The sequence below is a fragment of the Heptranchias perlo genome, chromosome 20 (assembly GCF_035084215.1).
Source record: "Heptranchias perlo isolate sHepPer1 chromosome 20, sHepPer1.hap1, whole genome shotgun sequence".
Lineage (NCBI taxonomy): Eukaryota > Metazoa > Chordata > Chondrichthyes > Hexanchiformes > Hexanchidae > Heptranchias > Heptranchias perlo.
In genome coordinates, this window is record NC_090344.1 from 32,882,219 (window position 1) to 32,907,914 (window position 25,696).

General features: G+C 50.5%; 1 protein-coding gene across 2 annotated transcripts in view; it reads right to left on the reverse strand.

The window, feature by feature from the left end:
• Positions 1 to 25,696, reverse strand: part of LOC137335687 (serine/threonine-protein phosphatase 2B catalytic subunit gamma isoform-like) — a 73,707-nt gene that overhangs the window by 37,264 nt on the left and 10,747 nt on the right. For both annotated transcript variants that reach the window (XM_068000982.1, XM_068000981.1), the window contains exons 2-4: positions 17,236 to 17,433; positions 16,132 to 16,256; positions 5,070 to 5,181 (exon numbers count right to left, since the gene is read on the reverse strand). In XM_068000982.1, coding sequence (XP_067857083.1) covers positions 5,070 to 5,181; positions 16,132 to 16,256; positions 17,236 to 17,433 — 435 coding nt within the window. The remainder of the gene's footprint in view (positions 1 to 5,069; positions 5,182 to 16,131; positions 16,257 to 17,235; positions 17,434 to 25,696) is intronic.

A 25,696-nucleotide genomic window follows, 5' to 3' on the forward strand; every position in this document is an offset into this window, starting at 1 on the left:
TATAGTGATAGGGGATTCAATTGTAAGGGGAACAGATAGGCGTTTCTGCGGTCGCAAACGTGACTCCAGGATGGTATGTTGCCTCCCTGGTGCTAGGGTCAAGGATGTCACGGAGCGGCTGCAGGGCATTCTGGAGGGGGAGGGTGAACAGCCAGTAGTCGTGGTCCATATTGGTACCAACGACATAGGTAAAAAAAGGGATGAGGTCCTGCAAGGTGAATTTAAGGAGTTAGGAGATAGATTAAAAAGCAGGACTTCAAAGGTAGTGATCTCAGGATTACTACCGGTGCCACGTGCTAGTGAGTATAGGAACAGGAGAATAGACAGGATGAATGCGTGGCTGCAGGGATGGTGTAGGAGGGAGGGATTTAGATTCCTGGGACATTGGGACCGGTTCTGGGGAAGGTGAGACCTGTACAAGCGTGACGGGTTACACCCGAGCAGGACCGGGACAAATGTCCTCGCGGGGGTGTTTGCTAGTGCTGTTGGGGAAGGTTTAAACTAGAGTAGCAGGGGGATGGGAACCTGAGCGGGGAGTCAGAAGGGAATAAAGTTGAGAGCAGCAAGAGAGGGGAAGACCCAGGGGAAATCTACAATACAAATAGTACAAACAGTTGTTCAAGAACAAGTGAAAGGGAAAAGCATAGAGCAGCGGAAAGAAAGTGTACTTTAGGCACTTTAGATACTTTAGGCACGACAGATAAAATGAAAACTAGAAGGCGTAAGGCGATTAACCCAGCATTAAAGTTGTGGCAGGGGGTTGGGAACCTGAGCAGGGAGACAGAGGAAAGCATATCAGGAAGGGATAGAAGGTATTGAGTAAAAGGTAAAGTGTTAAAAAAGGAAAAAGCAGGAACTAAGTGTCACAAAACATATTTGAAAGTTCTTTATCTGAATGCACGTAGCATTCGTAACAAAATGGACGAGTTAACGGCACAAATAACGACGTATGGGTATGATCTTGTGGCCATTACAGAAACATGGCTGCAGGGTGACAACGACTGGGAATTAAATATGCCAGGGTATTTAACAATCAGGAAGGACAGGCAGGAAGGAAGGGGAGGTGGGGTGGCTATGTTAATAAGGGAAGGAATCACTGTAATACAGACAAAAGATATTGGGACAAATGCTCAGGATAATGAAACAGTTTGGGTAGAGATAAGGAATAATAAGGGGCAAAAAACACTCGTGGGCGTAGTATATAGGCCTCCTAATAGTTGCAACTCTGCTGGAAGAAGTATTAATCAGGAAATAGTCAGGGCGTGCAATAAGGGAACATCTATAATTATGGGGGATTTTAACTATCATATTAACTGGACAAATCAAATTGGGCAGGGTAGCCTTGAGGAAGAGTTTATTGAGTGTATTAGGGATGGATTTCTTGAGCAGTATAACTGAACCAACAAGGGGGCAAGCAACCTTGGACCTGGTCCTGTGTAATGAGCCAGGATTAATTAATAATGTCCTAGTTAAGGATCCCCTTGGAATGAGTGACCATAACATGGTTACATTCCATATCCAATTAGAGGGTGAGAAGGTTGGTTCTCAAACAAGCGTACTGAGCTTGAATAAAGGAGACGATGATGGTATGAGAGCGGAATTGATTAAAGTGGACTGGGAAAATAGATTAAAGGGTAAGACGGTACATGAGCAGTGGTGTTCATTTAAGGAGTTATTTTACAACTTTCAAAACAAATATATTCCACTGAGGAAAAAAGGGTGTAAAAGAAATGACAGCCATCCGTGGCTAAGTAAAGAAATTAAGGATAGTATCCGACTAAAAACAAGGACATATAAGGTAGCCAAGCTTAGTGGGAGGATAGAAGATTGGGAAGTCTTCAAAAGACAGCAAAAAGTAACAAAAGGATTGATTAAGAAAGGGAAGATGCATTATGAAAATAAATTAGCAAAAAATATAAAAACAGATAGCAAGAGTTTCTACAGTTATATAAAAAGAAAAAGGGTGGCTAAGGCAAACATAGGTCCTTTAGAGGATGAGACCAGGAAATTAATGGTGGGAAACATGGAGATGGCAAAAATGCTGAACAAATATTTTGTTTCAGTCTTTACGGTAGAGGACACTAAGAATATCCCAACACTGGACAAACAGGGGGCTCTAGGGAGGGAGGAGCTAAATACGATTAAAATCACTAAGGAATTGGTACTCAGTAAATTAATGGGACTCAAGGCGGATAAATCCCCTGGACCTGATGGCTTACATCCGAGGGTCTTGAGGGAAGTGGCAGTAGGGATTGTGGATGCTTTGGTAATAATTTTCCAAAATTCTCTGGACTCAGCAAAGGTCCCGGCAGATTGAAAAACTGCTAATGTAACACCCTTATTTAAAAAGGGTAGTAGGCAGAAGGCTGGAAATTATAGACCAGTTAGCTTAACATCTGTGGTGGGTAAAATTTTGGAGTCTGTTATTAAGGAGACAGTAGCAGAACATTTGGATAAACATAATTTAATAGGACAAAGTCAGCATGGCTTTACAAAGGGGAAGTCATGTCTGACAAATTTGCTTGAGTTCTTTGAGGACATAACGTACAGGGTGGATAAAGGGGAACCAGTGGACGTAGTGTATTTGGACTTCCAGAAGGCATTCGACAAGGTGCCACATAAAAGATTATTGCTCAAGATAAAGAATCACTGGATTGGGGGTAATATTCTGGCATGGGTGGAGGATTGGTTATCTAACAGGAAGCAGAGAGTTGGGATAAATGGTACATTCTCGGACTGGCAACCAGTAGCCAGTGGTGTTCCGCAGGGGTCGGTGCTGGGTCCCCAACTCTTTACAATCTATATTAACGATTTGGAGGAGGGGACCGAGTGTAACATATCAAAGTTTGCAGATGATACAAAGATGGGAGGGAAAGTGGAGAGTGAGGAGGACATAAAAAACCTACAAGGGGATATAGACAGGCTGGGTGAGTGGGCGGAGATTTGGCAGATGCAATACAATATTGGAAAATGTGAGGTTATGCACTTTGGCAGGAAAAATCGGAGAGCAAGTTATTATCTTAATGGCGAGAAACTGGAAAGTACTGCAGTACAAAGGGATCTGGGGGTCCTAGTGCAAGAAAATCAAAAGGTTAGTTTGCAGGTGCAGCAGGTGATCAAGAAGGCCAACTGAATGTTGGCTTTTATTGCTAGGGGGATAGAATATAAAAACAGGGAGGCATTGCTGCAGTTATATAAGGTATTGGTGAGACCGCACCTGGAATACTGCATGCAGTTTTGGTCTCCATACTTAAGAAAAGACATACTTGCTCTCGAGGCAGTACAAAGAAGGTTCACTCGGTTAATCCCGGGGATGAGGGGGCGGACATATGAGGAGCGGTTGAGTAGATTGGGACTCTACTCATTGGAGTTCAGAAGAATGAGAGGCGATCTTATTGAAACATATAAGATTGTGAAGGGGCTTGATCGGGTGGATGCGGTAAGGATGTTCCCAAGGATGGGTGAAACTAGAACTAGGGGGCATAATCTTAGAATAAGGGGCTGCTCTTTCAAAACTGAGATGAGGAGAAACTTCTTCACTCAGAGGGTAGTAGGTCTGTGGAATTTGCTGCCCCAGGAAGCTGTGGAAGCTACATCATGAAATAAATTGAAAACAGAAATAGACAGTTTCCTAGAAGTAAAGGGAATTAGGGGTTACGGGGAGCGGGCAGGAAATTGGACATGAATTTAGATTTGAGGTTAGGATCAGATCAGCCATGATCTTATTGAATGGCGGAGCAGGCTCGAGGGGCCGATTGGCCTACTCCTGCTCCTATTTCTTATGTTCTTATGAGAGATAGAGATAAAGAGAAAGATAGAGAGAGATAAAGAGAGAGATAGAGATAAAGAGAAAGATAGAGAGAGATAAAGAGAGAGAGATAGAGATAAAGATAGATAGAGAGAGATAAAGAGAGATAGAGATAGAGATAAAGATAGAGAGAGATAAAGAGAGAGATAGAGCTAAAGATAGAGAGAGATAGAGTTAAAGAGAAAGATAGAGAGAGATAGAGATAAAGATAGAGAGAGAGAGATAAAGAGAGAGAGAGAGAGAGAGATAAAGATAAAGAGAAAGAGAGATAAAGAGAGAGAGAGAGAGATAGAGATAAAGATAAAGAGAAAGAGAGATAAAGAGAGAGAGAGAGAGAGAGAGAGAGAGAGAAAAACCGACCTCAGGAGGTTTGTGAACACGAGGGGAGTGGCCATTTGCTAACAGCTGTGAATGGTCTGGGCCGACCGTACAATCCAATCCCAGGCCCCAACATTTCCCTGAAGAGACTACACCTGGGGCTTTCCCTCCCAAACACTGCCACCTCGGCTTAAAGCACTTTCAGCCATTTTGCTCACCTGCCCCTGGCAGACGCAGAGTTGCAACCTGTATGTAAATGTGATGATACAGGGACACGTGTGTCACATGCCACAGACCTGCACCCACTGTACAAGTGCAGTCAAACGAGGACTAACTCTTCCATCTTCAAACTGCTTTGCAAGATCAGTCCCTCTGGCTCAGAGCAAGCAGCCAACCCAGTTCGTGTGCAGAGACACTGACACAGGCCTCCATAACCCAGAGAGGAGTGAATCATTTTACTTAGTGTACATGTACAGGAGCTGATAGACACACAGGCTGTTTATTACTAGAAGGGAGTGAATTGTTCCCTTTTACCCGCTGTGTGCTATACATGTACAGGAGCTGTCGGACACACGGGCTGTTTATTACTAGAAGGGAGTGAATTGTTCCCTTTTACCCGCTGTGCACTATACATGTACAGGAGCTGACACACACGGGCTGTACAGTACCAGAGAATAAATCATTCCCTTTTATCGTGTACTGTGCATGTACAGGAGCTAACATTAAGACTATTCATACAGTACGAGAGTAAATCGTTCCCTTTTTCCTGCACTGTACGTCCAGGAACTGCGACAGGCTGATCTGTGCACTAAGAGTGTGGCCAATACCATTTCTCTCACGTAGATTTCCAGTCCTGCCACACCCTGCATCCCGACTCGGACCCTCTGGGTCGGAAGGGGGTCGGTTGGTTTCAGTGCACAGTCTGTGCGCGGGATATACTCACATTCCTGCTTGAACGTGAAGTACTCGGTGAGGTGTCTGCACTCGTGGTTTCCCCGCAGTAGGAACAACGTGCCTGCATGGTGAATCTTCAGAACCCAGAGGATCAGCACGCACTGCAGGGAAGAAACCATTAACAAGTGAAGCAGGGACAAGCACACTGGAACGGCAATTAGATAAACGTGTGAAGAACGATATCATAGGCGCCAGGGGAAGAGAGCTGGATTAACATCAGTAGAGATACAGTCAGTAACATAGGGCGCTGGGGAGAGGGGTTACTGAGTGACAGTGTGAGGGAGCTGGATTAACATCAGTAGAGATACAGTCAGTAACACAGGGCGCTGGGGAGAGGGATTACTGAGTGACAGTGTGAGGGAGCTGGATTAATATCAGTAGAGATACAGTCAGTAACACAGGGCGCTGGGGGAGAGGGATTACTGAGTGACAGTGTGAGGGAGCTGGATTAACATCAGTAGAGATACAGTCAGCAACACAGGGCGCTGGGGGAGAGGGGTTACTGAGTGACAGTGTGAGGGAGCTGGATTAACATCAGTAGAGATACAGTCAGTAACACAGGGCGCTGGGGGAGAGGGGTTACTGAGTGACAGTGTGAGGGAGCTGGATTAACATCAGTAGTCTACATGGATTTTAGCAAGGCTTTTGACAAGGTCCCACATGGCAGACTAGTCACAAAAGTAAAAGCGGCAAGTTGGATCCAGAATTGGCTCAGTGGCAGGAAGCAAAGGGTAATGGTTGACGGGTGTTTTTGTGACTGGAAGGCTGTTTCCAGTGGGGTTCCACAGGGCTCAGTACTCGGTCCCTTGCTTTTTGTGGTATATATCAATGATTTGGACTTAAATGTAGGGGGCATGATTAAGAAGTTTGCAGATGATATAAAAATTGGCCGTGTGATTGATGGTGAGGAGGAAAGCTGTCGAATGCAGGAAGATATCAATGGACGGGTCAGGTGGGCAGAAAAGTGGCAAATGGAATTCAATCTGGAGAAGTGTGAGGTAATGCATCTGGGGAAGGCAAACAAGGCAAGGGAATACACAATAAATGGGAGGAGACTGAGAGGTGCAGAGGAACAGAGGGACCTTGAAGTGCATGTCCACAGATCCCTGAAGGTAGCAGGACAGGTAGACAAGGTGGTTAAGGTGGTATACGGGATACTTTCCTTTATTAGCCGAGGCATAGAATATAAGAGCAGTGAGGTTATGTTAGAACTGTATAAAACACTAGTTAGGCCACAGCTGGAGTACTGCATACAGTTCTGGTCACCACATTACAGGAAAGATGTGATTTCACTCGAGAGAGTACAGAGGAGATTTACGAGGATGTTACCAGGACTGGAGAATTTTAGCTATGAGAAAAGATGGGATAGGCTGGGGTTATTTTCTTTGGAACAGAGGAGGCTGAGGGGAGATTTAATTGAGGTATATAAAATTATGAGGGGCCTGAATAGAATGGCTAGGAAGGACCTATTTCCCTTAGCATAAGGGGGCATAGATTTAAAGTAATTGGTAGAGGGGAGGGTGAGGAAAATGTTCTCACCCAGAGGGTGGTGGGGGTCTGGAACTCACTGCCTTAAAGGGTGGGAGAGGCAGAAACCCTCAGCTCATTTAAAAGGTACTTGGATATGCACTCGAAGTGCCGTAACCGACAGGGCGAGGGACCAAGTGCTGGAAAGTGGGGTTAGGCTGAATAGCTCTTTTTCGGCTGGCACAAACACGACGGGCCGAACTGCCTCCTTCTGTGCTGTAAATTTCTATGATTCTAGAGATAGTCAACAACACAGGGCGCTGTTAGGGGGAGGATGCTTACTGAGTGACAGTGTGAGGGAGCTGGATTAACATCAGTCGAGATAGTCAGTAACACAGGTTACAGAGAGGGAGTAAGTACTGGGGCGGGTGCAGTGTGATGAGGCACCACCTTCCATAACAAAATGTCTGCCGTTAACACAATCAAACAATAAGCAAAGCAATAAGGCCCCTGTGAGATTAAAACTGCAGCCGTGGACTCACGTCTCGGTGACATTCCACCTACTTAAGTCAGAGGGCAAATCAGTGCCACGCTGAGCGTCACCACAGTGCCAGGCCTGTCGCACCACGAGCTACGGGTCAGATTAAGAGGCTGGCCTTCAAAATAAGAACAGAGAGTACGGCAGGTCAGTCAGCCTGAGAAAGAGGAAGACAGGCTGAGCTTTGAGTCAGGAACCCTTGGCGTCATTGGGCAAAGGGTCTGGACCTGAAGCGTTTTTCTGCCACCGATGTGTTTTTTTTTTATTCGTTCATGGGATGGGGGCGTCGCTGGCGAGGCCAGCATTTATTGCCCATCCCTAATTGCCCCTTGAGAAGGTGGTGGTGAGCCGCCTTCTTGAACCGCAGCAGTCCGTGTGGTGAAGGTTCTCCCACAGTGCTGTTAGGAAGGGAGTTCCAGGATTTTGACCCAGCGACGATGAAGGAACGGCAATATATTTCCAAGTCGGGATGGTGTGTGACTTGGAGGGGAACGTGCAGGTGGTGTTGTTCCCATGTGCCTGCTGCCCTTGTCCTTCTAGGTGGTAGAGGTCGCGGGTTTGAGGTGCTGTCGAAGAAGCCTTGGCGAGTTGCTGCAGTGCATCCTGTGGATGGTACACACTGCAGCCTCTGTGCGCCGGTGGTGAAGGGAGTGAATGTTTAGGGTGGTGGATGGGGTGCCAATCAAGCAGGCTGCTTTGTCCTGGATGGTGTCGAGCTTCTTGAGTGTTGTTGGAGCTGCACTCATCCAGGCAAGTGGAGAGTATTCCATCACACTCCTGACTTGTGCCTTGTAGATGGTGGAAAGGCTTTGGGGAGTCAGGAGGTGAGTCACTCGCCGCAGAATACCCAGCCTCTGATCTGCTCTCGTAGCCACAGTATTTATATGGCTGGTCCAGTTAAGTTTCTGGTCAATGGTGACCCCCAGGATGTTGATGGTGGGGGATTCGGCGATGGTAATGCCGTTGAATGTCAAGGGGAGGTGGTTAGACTCTCTCTTGTTGGTGATGGTCATTGCCTGGCACTTATCTGGCGGGAATGTTACTTGCCACTTATGAGCCCAAGCCTGGATGTCGTCCAGGTCTTGCTGCATGCGGGCTCGGACTGCTTCATTATTTGTGCACTAATCTTCGCGTTTGTGGGAATTTCTCTTCCCCCTCCGTAACCCAGAGTTAAAATGGGGTCTCGCTGCCAGCATATGAATTGACTGTTGTTGATCTGTAAAATTAGAATTGTGTTTACCACACAGAAAGAGGCCTTCAGCCCAACGGGTCTATGCCAGTGTTTATACTCCACAGGAACCTCCTCCCTCCCTACTTTATCTCACCCTATCAACATATCTTGCTTAACCATGCTGTTCATATCAGAAATCATCGACTTACTGAGCTTCAAAGCATAAGGCAACTGGATTAACCAACCACAAAATTAAATGATGTTAATCCAGCTTCCACACACTGTCACTCAGTAACCCCTCTCTCCCCAGCGCCCTGTGTTGCTGACTGTATCGCTACTGATGTTAAACCAGCTCCCTCACACTGTCACTCAGTAACCCCTCTCTCCCCAGCGCCCTGTGTTGCTGACTGTATCGCTACTGATGTTAAACCAGCTCCCTCACACTGTCACTCAGTAACCCCTCTCCCCCAGCGCCCTGTATTACTGACTGTATCTCTACTGATGTTAATCCAGCTCCCTCACACTGTCACTCAGTAACCCCTCTCCCCCCAGCGCCCTGTGTTACTGATCGTGTCTGTGCCGGCTGAAAAAGAGCTATCCAGCCTAATCCCACTTTCCAGCTCTTGGTCTGTATCCTTGTAAGTTACAGCACCTCACATGCATATCCAGCACATTTTAAATGTGATGAGGGTTTCTGCCTCTACCACCCTTTGAGGCAGTGAGTTCCAGACCCCCACCACCCTCTGGGTGAAAACATTTCTCCTCAGCTCCCCTCTAATCCTTCTACCAATTACTTTAAAACTATGCCCCCAGGTTATTGACCCCTCTGCTAAGGGAAATAGGTCCTTCCTATCCACTCTATCTAGGCCCCTCATAATTTTATACACTTCAATTAAATCATCCCTCAGCCTCCTCTGTTCTCTGCTCGATCCCATATATACTGCCTCGCTCAGAGTTCAGACACAGCCCCTCACAGTGATACTATGAAGCTGGGGTTGTTCTCCTTAGAACAGAGAAGATTAAGGGGAGGTTTGATCGAGGTGTTCGAAATCATGAACGGTTTTGATAGTCAATAAGGAGAAACTGTTTCCAGTGGCAGAAGGGTCAGTAACCAGAGGACACAGATTTAAGGCAAAAGAACCAGAGACGACATGAGGAAACATCTTTTTTACGCAGCGAGTTGTCTGGAATGCACCGCCTGAAAGGGTGATGGAAGCAGATTCAATAGTAACTTTCAAAAGGGAATTGGATAAATACTTGAAGGGAAAAAAATTGCAGGGCTATGGGGAAAGAGCAGGGGAGTGGGACTCATTGGATAGCTCTTTCCAAGAGCTGGCACAGGCACGATGGGCTGAATGGCCTCCTCCTGTGCTGCACCTATGATAGCCGCTCTATCCCAAACATGCTGCCTCACTTGGACCACAGACACTACCCATCACATTGCCACTCTATCCCTTACCTTATCATAGTGGGTACAGCACAGGAAGAAGCCATTCGGCCCATCGTGCTTGTACCGGCTCTTTGAAAGAGCTAGCCAATTAGTCCCACTACCCCTGCTCTTTCCCCTTCAAGTATTTATCCAATTCCCTTTTGAAAGTTACTATTGAATCTGCTTCCACCGCCCTTTCAGGCAGCACATTCCAGATCGTAACAACTCGTTGCGTAAAAAAATGGTTCCTCATCTCCCCCTCTGGGTCTTTTGCCTTAAATCCGTGTCCTCTGGTTACCAATCCTTCTGCCACTGGAAACAGTTTCTCCTTATTGACTTGATCAAAACCGTTCATGATTTTGAACACCTCTATCAAATCTCCCCTTGACCTTCTCTGTTCCAAGGAGAACAATCCCAGCTGCTCCAGTCTCTCCACACAACTGAAATCCCTCATCCCTGGCACCATTCTAGTAAATCTTTTCTGCACCCTCTCTAAAGGCCTTGACATCCTTCATTAAGTGTGGTGCCCAGAAATGAACACAATACTCTAGCTGGGGCCTAACCAGTGTTTTATAAAGGTTTAGCATAACTTCCTTGCTTTTGCACTCTATTTATAAAGCCAAGGACCCCATTTGCTTTTTTTAACAACCTTCTCAAGTTGTCCTACCACCTTCAAAGATTTGTGTATGTGCACCCCCAGGTCTCTCTGTTCCTGCACTCCCTTTAACATTGTAGGCATAGATACTGCCTTGTACAGACTTCAGACACAGCCCATCACATTGCTACCCTGAACCCTTATAGACTGCCTCAATCGGACTTCAGAGAACTGGGCGACGTGTAGGACAACTCCTGCTCATGTCCAAGGTTCAGTGCCTGCTTTGTTAAGGTTACAGGGACTAGTCGCTGAAGGTCTACCCCTCGAGCTGGTGGATCCTTCACTTGACGGCGTATAGTTGCAGCACCTCCCAAACCCGCAGCCTCCACCACCTCGAAGGACAAGGGCAGCAGGTGCATGGGAACACCACCATCTCCAGGTTCCCCTCCAAGTCACACACCATCCCGACTTGGAAATATATCGGCCGCTCCTTCATGGTCGCTGGGTCAAAATCCTGGAACTCCCAACCTAACAGCACTGTGGGAGAACCTTCACCACACGGACTGCAGCGATTCAAGAAGACGGCCCACCACCACCTTCTCGAGGGGCAACTAGGGATGAGCAAAAAATGCCAGCGATGCCCTTGTAGGTGGCGGAGGTATCAGGTTTGGGAGGTGCTGCAGTGCATCCTGCAGACAGTACACACTGGTAGGTGGGAATCAGCAGGAGGTTTCCTTGCCCATTGTTTGACCTGAAGCCATGACACGTCAAGGGCTCCAGGGACAATGTTAAGGACTTCCAGGGCCACTTCCACCTGCCTGTATACCAGTGAGCCCCCACCTCTGGGACAGGGATGGTGATGGAGGGGTCTGGGACATTGGCTGATGGTTACACTTACAGAATTGTATCTATGTCAGGCTGTTGCTTGGCCTCGGTCCCCAGCTGTTAGTGAGGACGACATTGCAGGGTTGACAGGGCTGGGTGCGCCTTCACGTCCTAAGATTCCTCGAGGTTCCTACCTATCATTTGCACATGCTGGTATTGAACGTGCACTCGACAGACTATGCAGTCCCAGGTGTATAGACCACTTCTCTGGTAGTACAACTCATCGTTCTTCTGCTTTGTTCATTGCTCTCTGCATTGGCTGGACCTGGTCAGCATTGGAACGACACTCACTCCCACCAGCTAGTTCACCATGCCTCCCACTTGATTCTTACAATGTGCAAGGCCCTACACTGTACTGAATTATTTTTCTACCACTGTTCTGCCCACTGGCAAACACTGACCTTTAACACATGGCTGCTTCATCAGGCTCATCTACTTATGTTCATTCTCAGGGATGTGGGCACCGCTGGCAAGGCCGGCATTTATTGCCCATCCCGGTTCTCCCTGGGAAGGTGGTGCTGAACCTTTCTCTGCTTGATACAAACTGAATGACTGGCTAGGCCGACTTCAGAGGGCAGTTAAGAGTCAGTTGGTGTGGGACTGGAGTCACATATAGGCCAGAGCGGATAAGGACGACAGGTTTCCTTTCCTAAAGGGTATTAGTGAACCAGTCGGGCTTTTTACAACAATCCGACAGCTTCATGGTCACTTTTACTGATGCCAGCTTGTTTTTTTTTAAAAATGGGCTTTATTAATAGAAGCATGAAGTACAAAAGCAAGGAAGTTATGCTAAACCTTTATAAAACACTGGTTAGGCCTCAGCTGGAGCATTGTCATCAATTCTGGGCACCGCACTTTAAGAAGCATATCAAGGCCTTAGAGAGGGTGCAGAAGAGATTTATTAGAATGGTTCCAGGGATGAGGGACTTCAGTTACATGGAGAGACCAGAGAAGCTGAGATTGTTCTCCTAGGAGCAGAGAAGGTCAAGGGAGGGGATTTGATAGAGGTGTTCAAAAGCATGAACAGCTTTGATGGAGTAAATGAGAAACTGCTTCTCCTTCTTTACTCCATAACTGTTTCCAGTGGCAGAAGGGTCGGTAACTGGAAGACACAGATTTAAGGCAAACAAGAAGAAACATTTTTTTTTAACACAGCGAATGATAAAGTACGGACTTGGTTAGGAAATTGGCTGAGCAAAAGGCGACAGAGAGTTGGGATAATGGGTAAGTACTCACATTGGCAGGATGTGACTAGTGGAGTCCCGCAGGGATCTGTCTTGGGGCCTCAATTATTCACAATGTTTATTAACGACTTAGATGAAGGCATAGAAACTCTCATATCTAAGTTTGCCGATGACACAAAGATTGGTGACATTGTAAGGAGTGTAGATGGAAACATAAAATTACAAAGGGATATTGATAGATTAGGTGAATGGGCAAAACTGTGGCAAATGGAATTCAATGTAGACAAATTTTTTTTTAAATTCGTTAGTGGGATGTGGGTGTCGCTGGCGAAGCCGGCATTTATTGCCCATCCCTAATTGCCCTAGAGACGGTAGTGGTGAGCCACCTTCTTGAACCGCTGCATTCTATGTGGTGAAGGTTCTCCCACAGTGCTGTTAGGAAGGGAGTTCCAGGATTTTGACCCAGCGACGATGAAGGAACGGCGATATATTTCCAAGTCGGGATGGTGTGTGACTTGGAGGGGAACGTGCAGGTGGTGTTGTTCCCATGTACCTGCTGCTCTTGTCCTTCTAGGTGGTAGAGGTCGCGGGTTTGGGAGGTGCTGTCGAAGAAGCCTTGGCGAGTTGTTGCAGTGCATCCTGTGGATGGTACACACTGCAACCACTGTGCGCCGGTGGTGAAGGGAGTGAATGTTTAGGGTGGTGGATGGGGTGCCAATCAAGCGGGCTGCTTTATCTTGGATGGTGTCGAGCTTCTTGAGTGTTGTTGGAGCTGCACACATCCAAGCAAGTGGAGAGTATTAAAATCACACTCCTGACTTGTGCCTTGTAGATGGTGGAAATGCTTTGGGGAGTCAGGAGGTGAGTCACTCGCCACAGAATGCCCAGCCTCTGACCTGCTCTCGTAGCCACAGTATTTATATGGCTGGTCCAATTAAATTTCTGGTCAATGGTGACCCCCAGGATGTTGATGGTGGGGGATTCGGCGATGGTAATGCTGTTGAATGTCAAGGGGAGGTGGTTAGACTCTCTCTTGTTGGAGATGGTCATTGCCTGGCACTTATCTGGCACGAATGTTACTTGCCACTTATGAGCCCAAGCCTGGATGTTGTCCAGGTCTTGCTGCATGCGGGCTCGGACTGCTTCATTATTTGAGGGGTTGCGAATGGAACTGAACACTGTGCAATCATCAGTGAACATCCCCATTTCTGACCTTATGATGGAGGGAAGGTCATTGATGAAGCAGCTGAAGATGGTTGGGCCTAGGACACTGCCCTGAGGAACTCCTGCAGCAATGTCCTGGGGCTGAGATGATTGGCCTGCAACAACCACCACCATCTTCCTTTGTGCTAGGTATGACTCCAGCCACTGGAGAGTTTTCCCCCTGATTCCCATTGACTTCAATTTTATTAGGGCTCCTTGGTGCCACACTCGGTCAAATGCTGCCTTGATGTCAAGGGCAGTCACTCTCACCTCACCTCTGGAATTCAGCTCTTTTTTCCATGTTTGGACCAAGGCTGTAATGAGGTCTGGAGCCGAGTGGTCCTGGTGGAACCCAAACTGAGCATCGGTGAGCAGGTTATTGGTGAGTAAGTGCCGCTTGATAGCACTGTCGACGACACCTTCCATCACTTTGCTGATGATTGAGAGTAGACTGATGGGGCGGTAATTGGCCGGATTGGATTTGTCCTGCTTTTTGTGGACAGGACATACCTGGGCAATTTTCCACATTGTCGGGTAGATGCCAGTGTTGTAGCTGTACTGGAACAGCTTGGTTAGAGGCGCAGCCAGTTCTGGAGCACAAGGCTTCAGCACTAAAGCTGGGATTTTGTCGGGGCCCATAGCCTTTGCTGTATCCAGTGCACTCAGCCGTTCCTTGATATCACGTGAAGTGAATCAAATTGGCTGAAGGCTGGCTTCCGTGATGGTGGGGATATCGGGAGGAGGCAGAGATGGATCATCCACTCGGCGCTTCTGGCTGAAGATGGTTGCAAACGCTTCAGCCTTGTCTTTTGCACTCACGTGCTGGACTCCGCCATCATTGAGGATGGGGATGTTTGCAGAGCCTCCTCCTCTCGTGAGTTGTTTAATTGTCCACCACCATTCACGACTGGATGTGGCAGGACTGCAGAGCTTTGATCTGATCCGTTGGTTGTGGAATCGCTTAGCTCTGTCTATAGCATGCTGCTTCCGCTGTTTAGCATGCATGTCGTCCTGAGTTGTAGCTTCACCAGGTTGGCACCTCATTTTTAGGTACGCCTGGTGCTGCTCCTGGCATGCTCTTCTGCACTCCTCATTGAACGTGAGGTCATCCACTTTGGATCAAAAAAGGATAGAACAGGGTACTTTCTAAATGGTAGAAAGTTAAAAACAGTGGATGTCCAAAGGGACTTCGGGGTTCAGGTACATAGGTCATTGAAGTGTCATGAACAGGTGCAGAAAATAATCAAGAAGGCTAATGGAATACTGGCCTTTATATCTAGAGAACTGGAGTACAAGGGGGCAGATGTTATGCTGCAGCTATACAAAACCCTGGTTAGACCGCACCTGGAGTACTGTGAGCAGTTCTGGGCACCGCACCTTCGGAAGGACATATTGGCCTTGGAGGGAGTGCAGCGTAGGTTTACTAGAATGATACCCGGAATTCAAGGATTAAGTTACGAGGAGAGATTACACAAATTGGGGCTGTATTCTCGAGTTTAGAAGGTTAAGGGGTGATCTGATTGAAGTTTATAAGATATTAAGGAGAACGGATAGGGTAGATAGAGAGAAACTATTTCCGCTGGCTGGGGATTCTAGGAGTCGGGGGTGCAGTCTAAAAATTAGAGCCAGACCTTTGAGTGAGATTAGAAAACATTTCTACACACAAAGGGTGGTAGAAGTTTGGAATTCTCTTCCGCAAACGGCAATTGATACTAGCTCAATTGCTAAATTTAAATGTGAGATAGAGTTTTTTGGCAACCAAAGGTATTAAGGGATATGGGCCAAAGGCAGGTATATGGAGCTCGATCACAGATCAGCCATGATCTTATCAAATGGCGGAGCAGGCACGAGGAGCTGAATGGCCTACTCCTGTTCCTATGATCTGGAATGCGCTGCCTGAAAGGGAGGTGGAAACAGATTCAATAGTAACTTTCAAAAGAGAATTGGACGAATACTTGAAGGAGAAAAATTTACAGGGTTATGGGGAAAGAACAGGGGAGTGGGACTAATTGGATAGCTCTTTCAAAGAGCCAGCACAGACGCGATGGGCTGAATGGCCTCCCTCTGTGCCGTACCTACTATGATACTATCTGCAAATTTGACCAACCTGCTGAATTCGGGTCATGTATGTAGTTTAAAACATTACAGGGCTGAAAATACACAGCAGGTCAGTCAGAATCTGAAGGAGAAAAAGATTCGTTGTTCTCCTGTGGGATCCAGCTGCTGAACTTTGCTCGAAGCTTGACCAACCAGCTGGATGTGTCAGGCCTTTCCTTCAGTCGCCAAGTGCGGGTTCTTTAGCTGGTTATGAGTACAGTCAGTAGCTCCACACAGCCTGTAGCAGAACGAACCGAGCCAGTGCTGAGTTTACAGGGCTGGGTCCTTAATGCATTCTGTTTTAACAGTGACATTTAAAGCCCCCCCCCACCACACCCCCACTGGATGTAGAAATCAAAGGCTGACGGCCGAGTGTGAGATCAATACCCCTGCTGGCTTTGAGGAGGACGGCCAATACCCCCTGCCCCCCCATCCCACCACCTCGCTCGGTGGGCATCAGAGAGGCAGGCTCAGGAACTCACCTCGATGCTAAAGTAGCCCCGGTCCACGTAGTCGCCGAGGAACAGGTACTGTGTGTTGCTGGGTGGCCCGCCGACTTCAAACAGTTTCATCAGGTCAAAGAACTGACCGTGAATGTCACCGCAGACTGAAAGGCAAAGAGAGAGAGCGAGCTAACACCGAGTTACATCCAAACTACAGCACAGAAACAGGCCATTCGGTCCAACTTGTCTATGCCGGCGTTTATGCTCCACACGACTTTGCTCCCTCCTTACTTCATCTAACCCGATCAGCATATCCTTATATTCCTTTCTCCCTCATGTTTAATCTAGCTTCTCTTAAATGCATCCATTCTATTCACCTCAACTACTCCTTGTGGTAGCAAGTTCCTCGTTCTCACCACAGGTGAAGAAGTTTCTCCCGAATTCCCTATTGGATTTATTAGTGACTCTCTTCTATTTATGACCCCTAGTTTTGGTCTCCCCCCCCACAAGTGGAGACATTTTCTCCACATCTAGGAGCGAATGTGAAAGGCGCAGCGATCAGCCAGACCCTCGCGGAAGCCCCCCCACCCGCTGGCCTCGTCACTCGAGCCGTTTGAACGCTCACGCTGGCCTCAAGGGCGTAACTTAAGACACAGACACACTACTCAGCCATGGGTGGTCCCCCCGACAGAGAGACCCTGTCCCAAAGCAGAGGCTGAGAAAAGGGTTGGCCGGGGAGGGGGGGGGGGGAAAGAGAGGGGCGAAGAGATTCGACATTGTTCTTGTGCCAGCTGGTGGCCAAATGAAAGCCTGGGCTCTGGGATGGGACGGGAACGCAGATGGTGTGCAGCTTGTGGACACTTCACACGAGGAAGGAAAATGGCCACTTGCACTCCCCTCCCCGGGTTAACGGAACAGGTTTCAGCAACTCTACCTTAACACCTCGCACCCCACCCAGCGGACAAGGTGTGTAACCTGCTCCCGGGGCGCTGCTGGCATCACACTTCGGGGTGGCACTCATTACCTCCCGCAGACGTCTTCAGCTCACCGCATGGGCGGGCGCCAACACTCCCACTGAACAGAATCAACAAGAGTCTGGGGGAGGAGAGAGGGGGCCGGGGGGGGGGGAGAAGCAGACCAGACCTGTGATGGGAGCTTCCACTTCGATCAGCGTCCTCTCCTTGCGGAAGATGGCGGCCCCGTCCTCGATTATCTTGATGGCTGCTTCTTCCTCCAGCCGCCCCTCTTTGATGAAATGGGCCTTGAGGACCTCGAGCCGGGGCTTGCCGTCTTGGTAGATATCCCGCACGGTCAAACGGTGGGCCGACGGGACAGGGACACCTGTGAGGGGGGAGAGACAAAGAAGAGGAGAGGCATGGTTTACAGCAGGCCCTTCACCTTCAGTCCACAGTAGAAGATTAAAGCGCACGCAGCCCCCGTTCATGTTCACACAAAGCACGGGGACACACCAATACCCCGGAGATTTTAGACTGGTGCTCTACTGATCCTGGGCCTAGATTCTGTAACCATCAGCTTCTGTGCCGAGGGAGTGCTGCACTGTCGGAGGTGCCGTCTGTCGGATGAGACGTTAAACCAAGGCCCCGTCTGCCCTCTCGGGTGGCCATAACAGATCCCAGGGCACTATTCGAAGATCAGGGGAGTTCTCCCAGGTGTCCTAGACCAATATTTATCCCTCAACCAACAACTAAAACAGTTGATCTGGTCATTTATCTCATTGCTGTTTATGGGAGCTTGTTGAGCACAAATTGGCTGCTGTGTTTCCTACATTACACTTCAAAAGTTCTTCATTGGCTGTGAATCATTTTGTGACATCCTGAGGTGGTGAAAGGCGCTATAGAAATGCAAGTCTTTCTTTCTTTAATTGGCACATCCATCTATACTAAATCTTAAGTCTACACACGCACTTCATGGGGCAGTGTAGAGGGAGCTTTGCTCTGGATCTAACCCATGCTGTACCTGCCCTGGGAGTGTTTGATGAGACAGTGTAGAGGAAGCTTTACTCTGTATCAAACCCATGCTGTACCTGCCCTGGGCGTGTTTGACGGGACAGTGTAGAGGAAGCTTTACTCTGTATCTAACCCGTGCTGTACCTGTCCTGGGAGTGTTTGTTCGGACAGTGTAGAGGGAGCTTTACTCTGTATCTAACCCATGCTGTACCTGCCCTGGGAGCATTTGATGGGACAGTGTAGAGGGAGCTTTGCTCTGGATCTAACCTGTGCTGTACCTGCCCTGGGTGCGTTTGATGGGACAGTGTAGAGGGAGCTTTGCTCTGGATCTAACCCGTGCTGTACCTGCCCTGGGTGTGTTTGATGGGACAGTGTAGAGGGAGCTTTGCTCTGGATCTAACCTGTGCTGTACCTGCCCTGGGTGTGTTTGTTCGGACAGTGTAGAGGGAGCTTTACTCTGTATCTAACCCGTGTTGTACCTGCCCTGGGAGTGTTTGTTTGGACAGTGTAGAGGGAGCTTTACTCTGACAGCAGTGACATTTTGCCCCAGAAAGACCTCAGGGGAGGGCGAGAACCACATGGTCCGTAAAAGTTCATTTCTTGAAGAGGTGGTAACCGGGGCAGAGCTGCAATGCTGGGCTGAGGGTTAACCTGGGGAACGGCACCATGGAACAGCTTGGATCCCATCCCTGCGGCACGGGGAGGACAAGAAGTGACAGACCCCAGTGAACGAGGCTCGGAGGAATGCAGAGGTAATGCAGAGACAACTGTTACACAACAAGCCCATGAGAGAACGTACAACCGTTAATGCTACAATGCAAAGCTCCTCAACCAGAGGGACCCATTCCTGGAGGAAGGCTTTGCTCGAAGGTCGAGTTTCGTTCCCTACTCTTCCCGCTCCCAAGTCACATCTGAGGTCCCAACCTCATGTCACGAGCTTGTACAGTACCAGGCAGTCTGTACCAGCACAGTCCCTATTCACTGCTCTCGGAGACAGTCTGTACCAGCACAGTCCCTATTCACTGCTCTCGGAGACAGTCTGTACCAGCACAATCCCCATTCACTGCTCTCGGAGACAGTCTGTACCAGCACAGTCCCCATTCACTGCCCTCGGAGACAGTCTGTACCAGCACAGTCCCTATTCACTGCTCTCGGAGACAGTCTGTACCAGCACAGTCCCCATTCACTGCTCTCGGAGACAGTCTGTACCAGCACAGTCCCTATTCACTGCTCTCGGAGACAGTCTGTACCAGCACAGTCCCCATTCACTGCCCTCGGAGACAGTCTGTACCAGCACAGTCCCCATTCACTGCTCTCAGAGACAGTCTGTACCAGCACAGTCCCCATTCACTGCTCTCGGAGACAGTCTGTACCAGCACAGTCCCCATTCACTGCTCTCGGAGACAGTCTGTACCAGCACAATCCCCATTCACTGCTCTCGGAGACAGTCTGTACCAGCACAGTCCCCATTCACTGCCCTCGGAGACAGTCTGTACCAGCACAGTCCCTATTCACTGCTCTCGGAGACAGTCTGTACCAGCACAGTCCCTATTCACTGCTCTCGGAGACAGTCTGTACCAGCACAGTCCCTATTCACTGCTCTCGGAGACAGTCTGCACCAGCACAGTCCCCATTCACTGCTCTCGGAGACAGTCTGTACCAGCACAGTCCCCATTCACTGCCCTCGGAGACAGTCTGTACCAGTACAGTCCCCATTCACTGCTCTCGGAGACAGTCTGTACCAGCACAGTCCCCATTCACTGCCCTCGGAGACAGTCTGTACCAGCACAGTCCCTATTCACTGCTCTCGGAGACAGTCTGTACCAGCACAGTCCCCATTCACTGCTCTCGGAGACAGTCTGTACCAGCACAGTCCCTATTCACTGCTCTCGGAGACAGTCTGTACCAGCACAGTCCCTATTCACTGCTCTCGGAGACAGTCTGTACCAGCACAGTCCCCATTCACTGCTCTCAGAGACAGTCTGTACCAGCACAGTCCCCATTCACTGCTCTCGGAGACAGTCTGTACCAGCACAGTCCCCATTCACTGCCCTCGGAGACAGTCTGTACCAGCACAGTCCCCATTCACTGCCCTCGGAGACAGTCTGTACCAGCACAGTCCCTATTCACTGCTCTCAGACAGCCCCACACACTGGCACGGGCCACACGCGCAGGACACAAACACATGCAGTCCAGCAAATCTACAAATATCATTGTGTCAGGCATACACGTGAATATAAGCCCTTCACTTTGGTGCTTGCACGGTACACTTGGAGTCTAACTGATGCTCGAGCGGTTAGGAGAGCGACTCTGAATGGAAACTGGTGAAGGGATACACCCCCAGCCCCTCCCCAACCACCCCACGGTGTCCTGTGAAGCAGCAGGAAGTCCTGGTACTCCCGTTATCTGCAGCGATCAGCCACACTCAGTGCTGGGCACCTTCCGTCGCCCCAGATCTGAGACTGCTGTGGGCGAGCGAGGAGCAACAGTTTCCTGTTTAACCCTTCACACCTCCACTTCAAACAGCAAGGGGGTGGGGAGCGTGGCGACTTGGCGGGGAAGAAAAGAGAAGGGGGCAGAGCACTGGCGAGGGGGAGGGAACTTGCATTTATACAGGGCCTTTCACCTCCTCAGGACATCCCAAAGCACCTCCTATCTAATGAAGTACTTTTGAAGTGTAGTCACTGTTGTAAGGTAGGAAACACGGCAGCCAATTTGCGCACAGCAAGATCCCACAGGCAGCAATGAGATAAATGACCAGCTAATCTGTTTTAGTGGTATTTGTTGAGGGATAAATATTGGCCAGGACACTGGGGTGAACTCCCCTGCTCGCCTTCCAATAATGGCCATGGGATCTTTTACGTCCACTGAGAGGGCACTCGGGGCCTCGGTTTAACGTCTCTCCCGAAGGACGGCACCTCCGACAGGGCAGCACTCCCTCAGTGCTGCACTGGGAGTGTCGGCCTGGATTACGGCATCAAAGTTCAGAGTAGCTATGGAAAAGGACAAGGAACAATCGAGGGTGAAAATACTTGACTGGACAGGGCTAATTTCGGGGAGTTGAAAAGGGATCTGGCCCGGGTGGATTGGAAACAAAGGTTATCGGGTAAAACAGTAAAGGAGCAATGGGAGGCCTTCAAAAGGCGAGATAGTTCCGGTACAGACTAGCCACATTCCCACAAGGGGGAGCATCCATAGCTACAACTCCCTGGACGATTAAAGAAATTGGGATTAAAACGCAACAGAAAAAGGAGGCAGGTTCAAAATTCAGTAGAGAACCAAGCTGAATACAGAAAGTACAGAGGAGATCTAAAAAAAAAGGGAATAAGAGGGACAAAGAGAATGAACGAGGAAAGATTAGCGGGTAACATAAAAGGGAACACTAAAGTATTTTATAAACATATAAATAGGGCAGTCAAAGGAAGGGTGGGGCCGAATAGAGTTCAAAAAGGAGATCTTCTTGTGGAGGCAGAGGGCAGGGCTGAGGTACTAAATACTTGGCATCTGTCTCCACTACAGAAGAGGATGCTGCCAATGTCACAGTAAAGGAGGAGGGGGTAGGGGAAAATGGACAGGATAAAAACAGATAAAGAGGTACTGGAAAGATTGGCAGCACTCAAAGTAGAAAAGTCACCCGGTCCGGATGGGATGCATCCTCGGTGACCGAGGGAAGTGAGGGTGGAGGTTGCGGAGGCTCTGTCCGCAATCTTCCAATCATCCTCAGATATGGGGACGCTGGAGGATCGCAAATGTTACACCCCTTGTTCAAAAAAAGGGCAGAGGGATAAACCAGGTGACGGCAGGCCAGTCAGCCTAACGTCGGTGATGGGGAAACTTTTAGAGACAATAATCCGGGACAAAATTAATTGGCACTTGGAAAAATATGGGTTAATAAACACCACCAATTTGTTAAAGGCAAATAGTGTTTGACTAATTTGATTGAGTTCTTTGATGAAGTAACAGAGAGGGCTGACGAGGGCAGTGCGGTTAATGTTGTGTACGTAGGCTGTCAGAAGGCGTTTGATAAAAGTACCACATAATTGACTTGTTAGCAAAATTGAAGCCCATAGGATTAAAGGTACAGCGGCAGCGTGGGTACAAAAATTGGTTGAGAGACAGAAAGTAGTGGTGAAAAGTTGTTTTTCAGACTGGGAGGGAAGCGTACAGTGGTGCTCCCCAGGGGTCAGTATTAGCACCACTGCTCTTTTGGTGCGGAAGTATTGTGCTGGAGAAGGCCCTGGAGAGGATGCAGATGAGATTTACCAGAACGATATCAGGGATGAGGGACATCAGTTATGTGGAGAGAAACTGGGATTGTTCACCTTAGAGCAGAGGAGATTTAATAGATTGAGGTTGATAGATTTCTCTTAACCGGAGATATTAAGGGATATGGGGCTACGGCGGGCATATGGAGTTAGGTCACAGATCAGCCGTGATCTTATTGAAAGGCGGAACAGACTCGAGGGGCTAAATGGCTTACTTGTGGTCCTAATTGAGGTGTTCAAAGATGAGGGGTTTTGATAGAGCAGATGGGGAGAAACTGTTTCCAGTGGCAGGAGGGTCGGTAACCAGAGGACAGAGATTTAAAGTAATTGGCAAAAGAACCAGAGGGGAGATGCAGAAATTGTTTAACGCAGTGAGTTGTTCTGATCTGCAATGCGCTGCCTGAAAGGGCGGTGGAAGCAGACTCAACAGCAACTTTCAAACGGGAATTGGACTAATTGGATCGCTCTTTCAAAGAGCCAGCACAGGCACGATGGGCTGAACGGCCTCCTTCTGTGCTGTACGATTCTATGAAGTCTCTGGAGTGGGGCTTGAAACCACGACCTTTGCCAGCAAGTAAAACGTGCTCTCCTCTACATGCCGCGTCGACTGAGAGTGTGGGGTTCGAGTGAGGGCGAGAGTGTGAGCTTTAAGAGGAGAGGGGAGGACTGGTTAGTCCCTGTCGGTTGCTGTGTCTCTCTCTGAACGGGCTTGGACTGGTCACATTCCACAGCGGTCAGAGCGACGAGTGCCTGCAACCAGCTGGAGAGCGTTCTCAGGAACAGACCTGATTCCTGTCGCTGTCATCATTAATCTCCCAGCACACCGAGTGTCCTCAGTGCAGGGGGCACCTCAGCACCCGCTGGGCACGGTGCCCACAGCTGCCGAGGAGACGGATGCGACAGGAAGCGCCTCACGTGAATCAGCAACGCAGTGCTCTCCGACCCTACACTCACCCACCTTCTTCCATGCCTCAAATCTGTCCTTCCTTCCACACCATCCCCCACCCACCTGACCAATTCAGGACCCAGTCGAAGGGGGCTCCAAAAACCCGCCAGCCGCCCCCCTCCCACCCTTTGCCTCCACATGGCTCTCTCCTGGTTCTGCTCCCTGTCCCCATGCCTCAGTCCCTCACCGTTAGTGGAAAGACACTCTTGCTACTTGCCTGGTCCACGAGCTCCACAACTAGTATCTGATCTAATCGCCTCTGCACTCCGTTCCTTTACTCCCACCCAGTCACCACACACCTCCTTATCCCCTCACCACCCCACCCCCATCTCTCTCTCCTCCTCTCCCCTCCCCCTCCCATCTCTCTCTCTCTCCTCCCCACCCCCTCCCATCTCTCTCTCCTCCCCACCCCCTCCCCTCCCATCTGTCTCCTCCCCACCCCCTCCCATCTCTGTCTCCTCCCCACCCCCTCCCCTCCCATCTGTCTCCTCCCCACCCCCTCCCATCTCTCTCTCCTCCCCACCCCCTCCCATCTCTCTCCTCCCCTCCCGTCACCCTCCCATCTCTCTCCTCCCCTCCCGTCACCCTCCCATCTCTCTCCTCCCCTCCCGTCACCCTCCCATCTCTCTCCTCCCCTCCCGTCACCCTCCCATCTCTCTCCTCCCCTCCCGTCACCCTCCCATCTCTCTCCTCCCCTCCCGTCACCCTCCCATCTCTCTCCTCCCCTCCCGTCACCCTCCCATCTCTCTCCTCCCCTCCCGTCACCCTCCCATCTCTCTCCTCCCCTCCCGTCACCCTCCCATCTCTCTCCTCCCCTCCCGTCACCCTCCCATCTCTCTCCTCCCCTCCCGTCACCCTCACCTCACCCTCCCCTCACCCTCCCCTCACCTCACCCTCCCCTCACCCTCCCCTCACCTCACCCTCCCCTCACCTCACCCTCCCCTCACCCTCCCCTCACCTCACCCTCCCCTCACCCTCCCCTCACCTCACCCTCCCCTCACCTCACCCTCCCCTCACCCTCCCCTCACCTCACCCTCCCCTCACCTCACCCTCCCCTCACCCTCCCCTCCCCTCACCCTCCCCTCACCTCACCCTCACCTCACCCTCCCCTCACCTCACCCTCCCCTCACCCTCCCCTCACCCTCCCCTCACCCTCCCCTCACCTCACCCTCCCCTCACCCTCCCCTCACCTCACCCTCTCTCTCTCCCCTCCCGTCACCCTCTCTCCCCCTCTCTCCCCTCCCCCTCTCTCCCCTCCCCCTCTCTCCCCTCCCCCTCTCTCCCCTCCCCCTCTCTCCCCTCCCCCTCTCTCCCCTCCCCCTCTCTCCCCTCCCCCTCTCGTGACCCTCCCTCTCTCGTGACCCTCCCCCTCTCGTGACCCTCCCTCTCTCGTGACCCTCCCCCTCTCGTGACCCTCCCTCTCTCGTGACCCTCCCCCTCTCGTGACCCTCCCCCTCTCGTGACCCTCCCTCTCTCGTGACCCTCCCTCTCTCGTGACCCTCCCTCTCTCGTGACCCTCCCTCTCTCGTGACCCTCCCTCTCTCGTGACCCTCCCTCTCTCGCTCTCCCCTCCCGTGACCCTACCCCCTCTCTCCCGTTACCCTCCCCCTCTCTCCCCTCCCCCTCTCTCCCCTCCCCCTCTCTCCCCTCCCCCTCTCTCCCCTCCCCCTCTCTCCCCTCCCCCTCTCTCCCCTCCCCCTCTCTCCCCTCCCCCTCTCGTGACCCTCCCTCTCTCGTGACCCTCCCCCTCTCGTGACCCTCCCTCTCTCGTGACCCTCCCCCTCTCGTGACCCTCCCTCTCTCGTGACCCTCCCCCTCTCGTGACCCTCCCTCTCTCGTGACCCTCCCCCTCTCGTGACCCTCCCTCTCTCGTGACCCTCCCTCTCTCGTGACCCTCCCTCTCTCGCTCTCCCCTCCCGTGACCCTACCCCCTCTCTCCCGTTACCCCTCCCCCCTCTCTCCCGTTACCCTCCCCCTCTCTCCCGTTACCCTCCCCCTCTCTCCCGTTACCCTCCCCCTCTCTCCCGTTACCCTCCCCCTCTCTCCCGTTACCCTCCCCCTCTCTCCCGTTACCCTCCCCCTCTCTCCCGTTACCCTCCCCCTCTCTCCCGTTACCCTCCCCCTCTCTCCCGTTACCCTCCCCCTCTCTCCCGTTACCCTCCCTCTCCCCTCCCGTCACCCTCCCCCTCTCTCCCGTTACCCTCCCTCTCCCCTCCCGTCACCCTCCCCCTCCCCCTCTCTCCCGTCACCCACTCTCTCTCTCTCTCTCTCTCTCTCTCTCTCTCCCCCCTCTCGTCACCCTCCCATCTCTCTCTCTCCTCTCCACTCCTCCCCTCCTCCCTCTCTCGTCACCTTCCCATCTCTCTATCTCTCTCTCCCTCCCTCTCCTCCCCTCTCGTCACCCTCTCCCTCTCGTCACCCTCTCC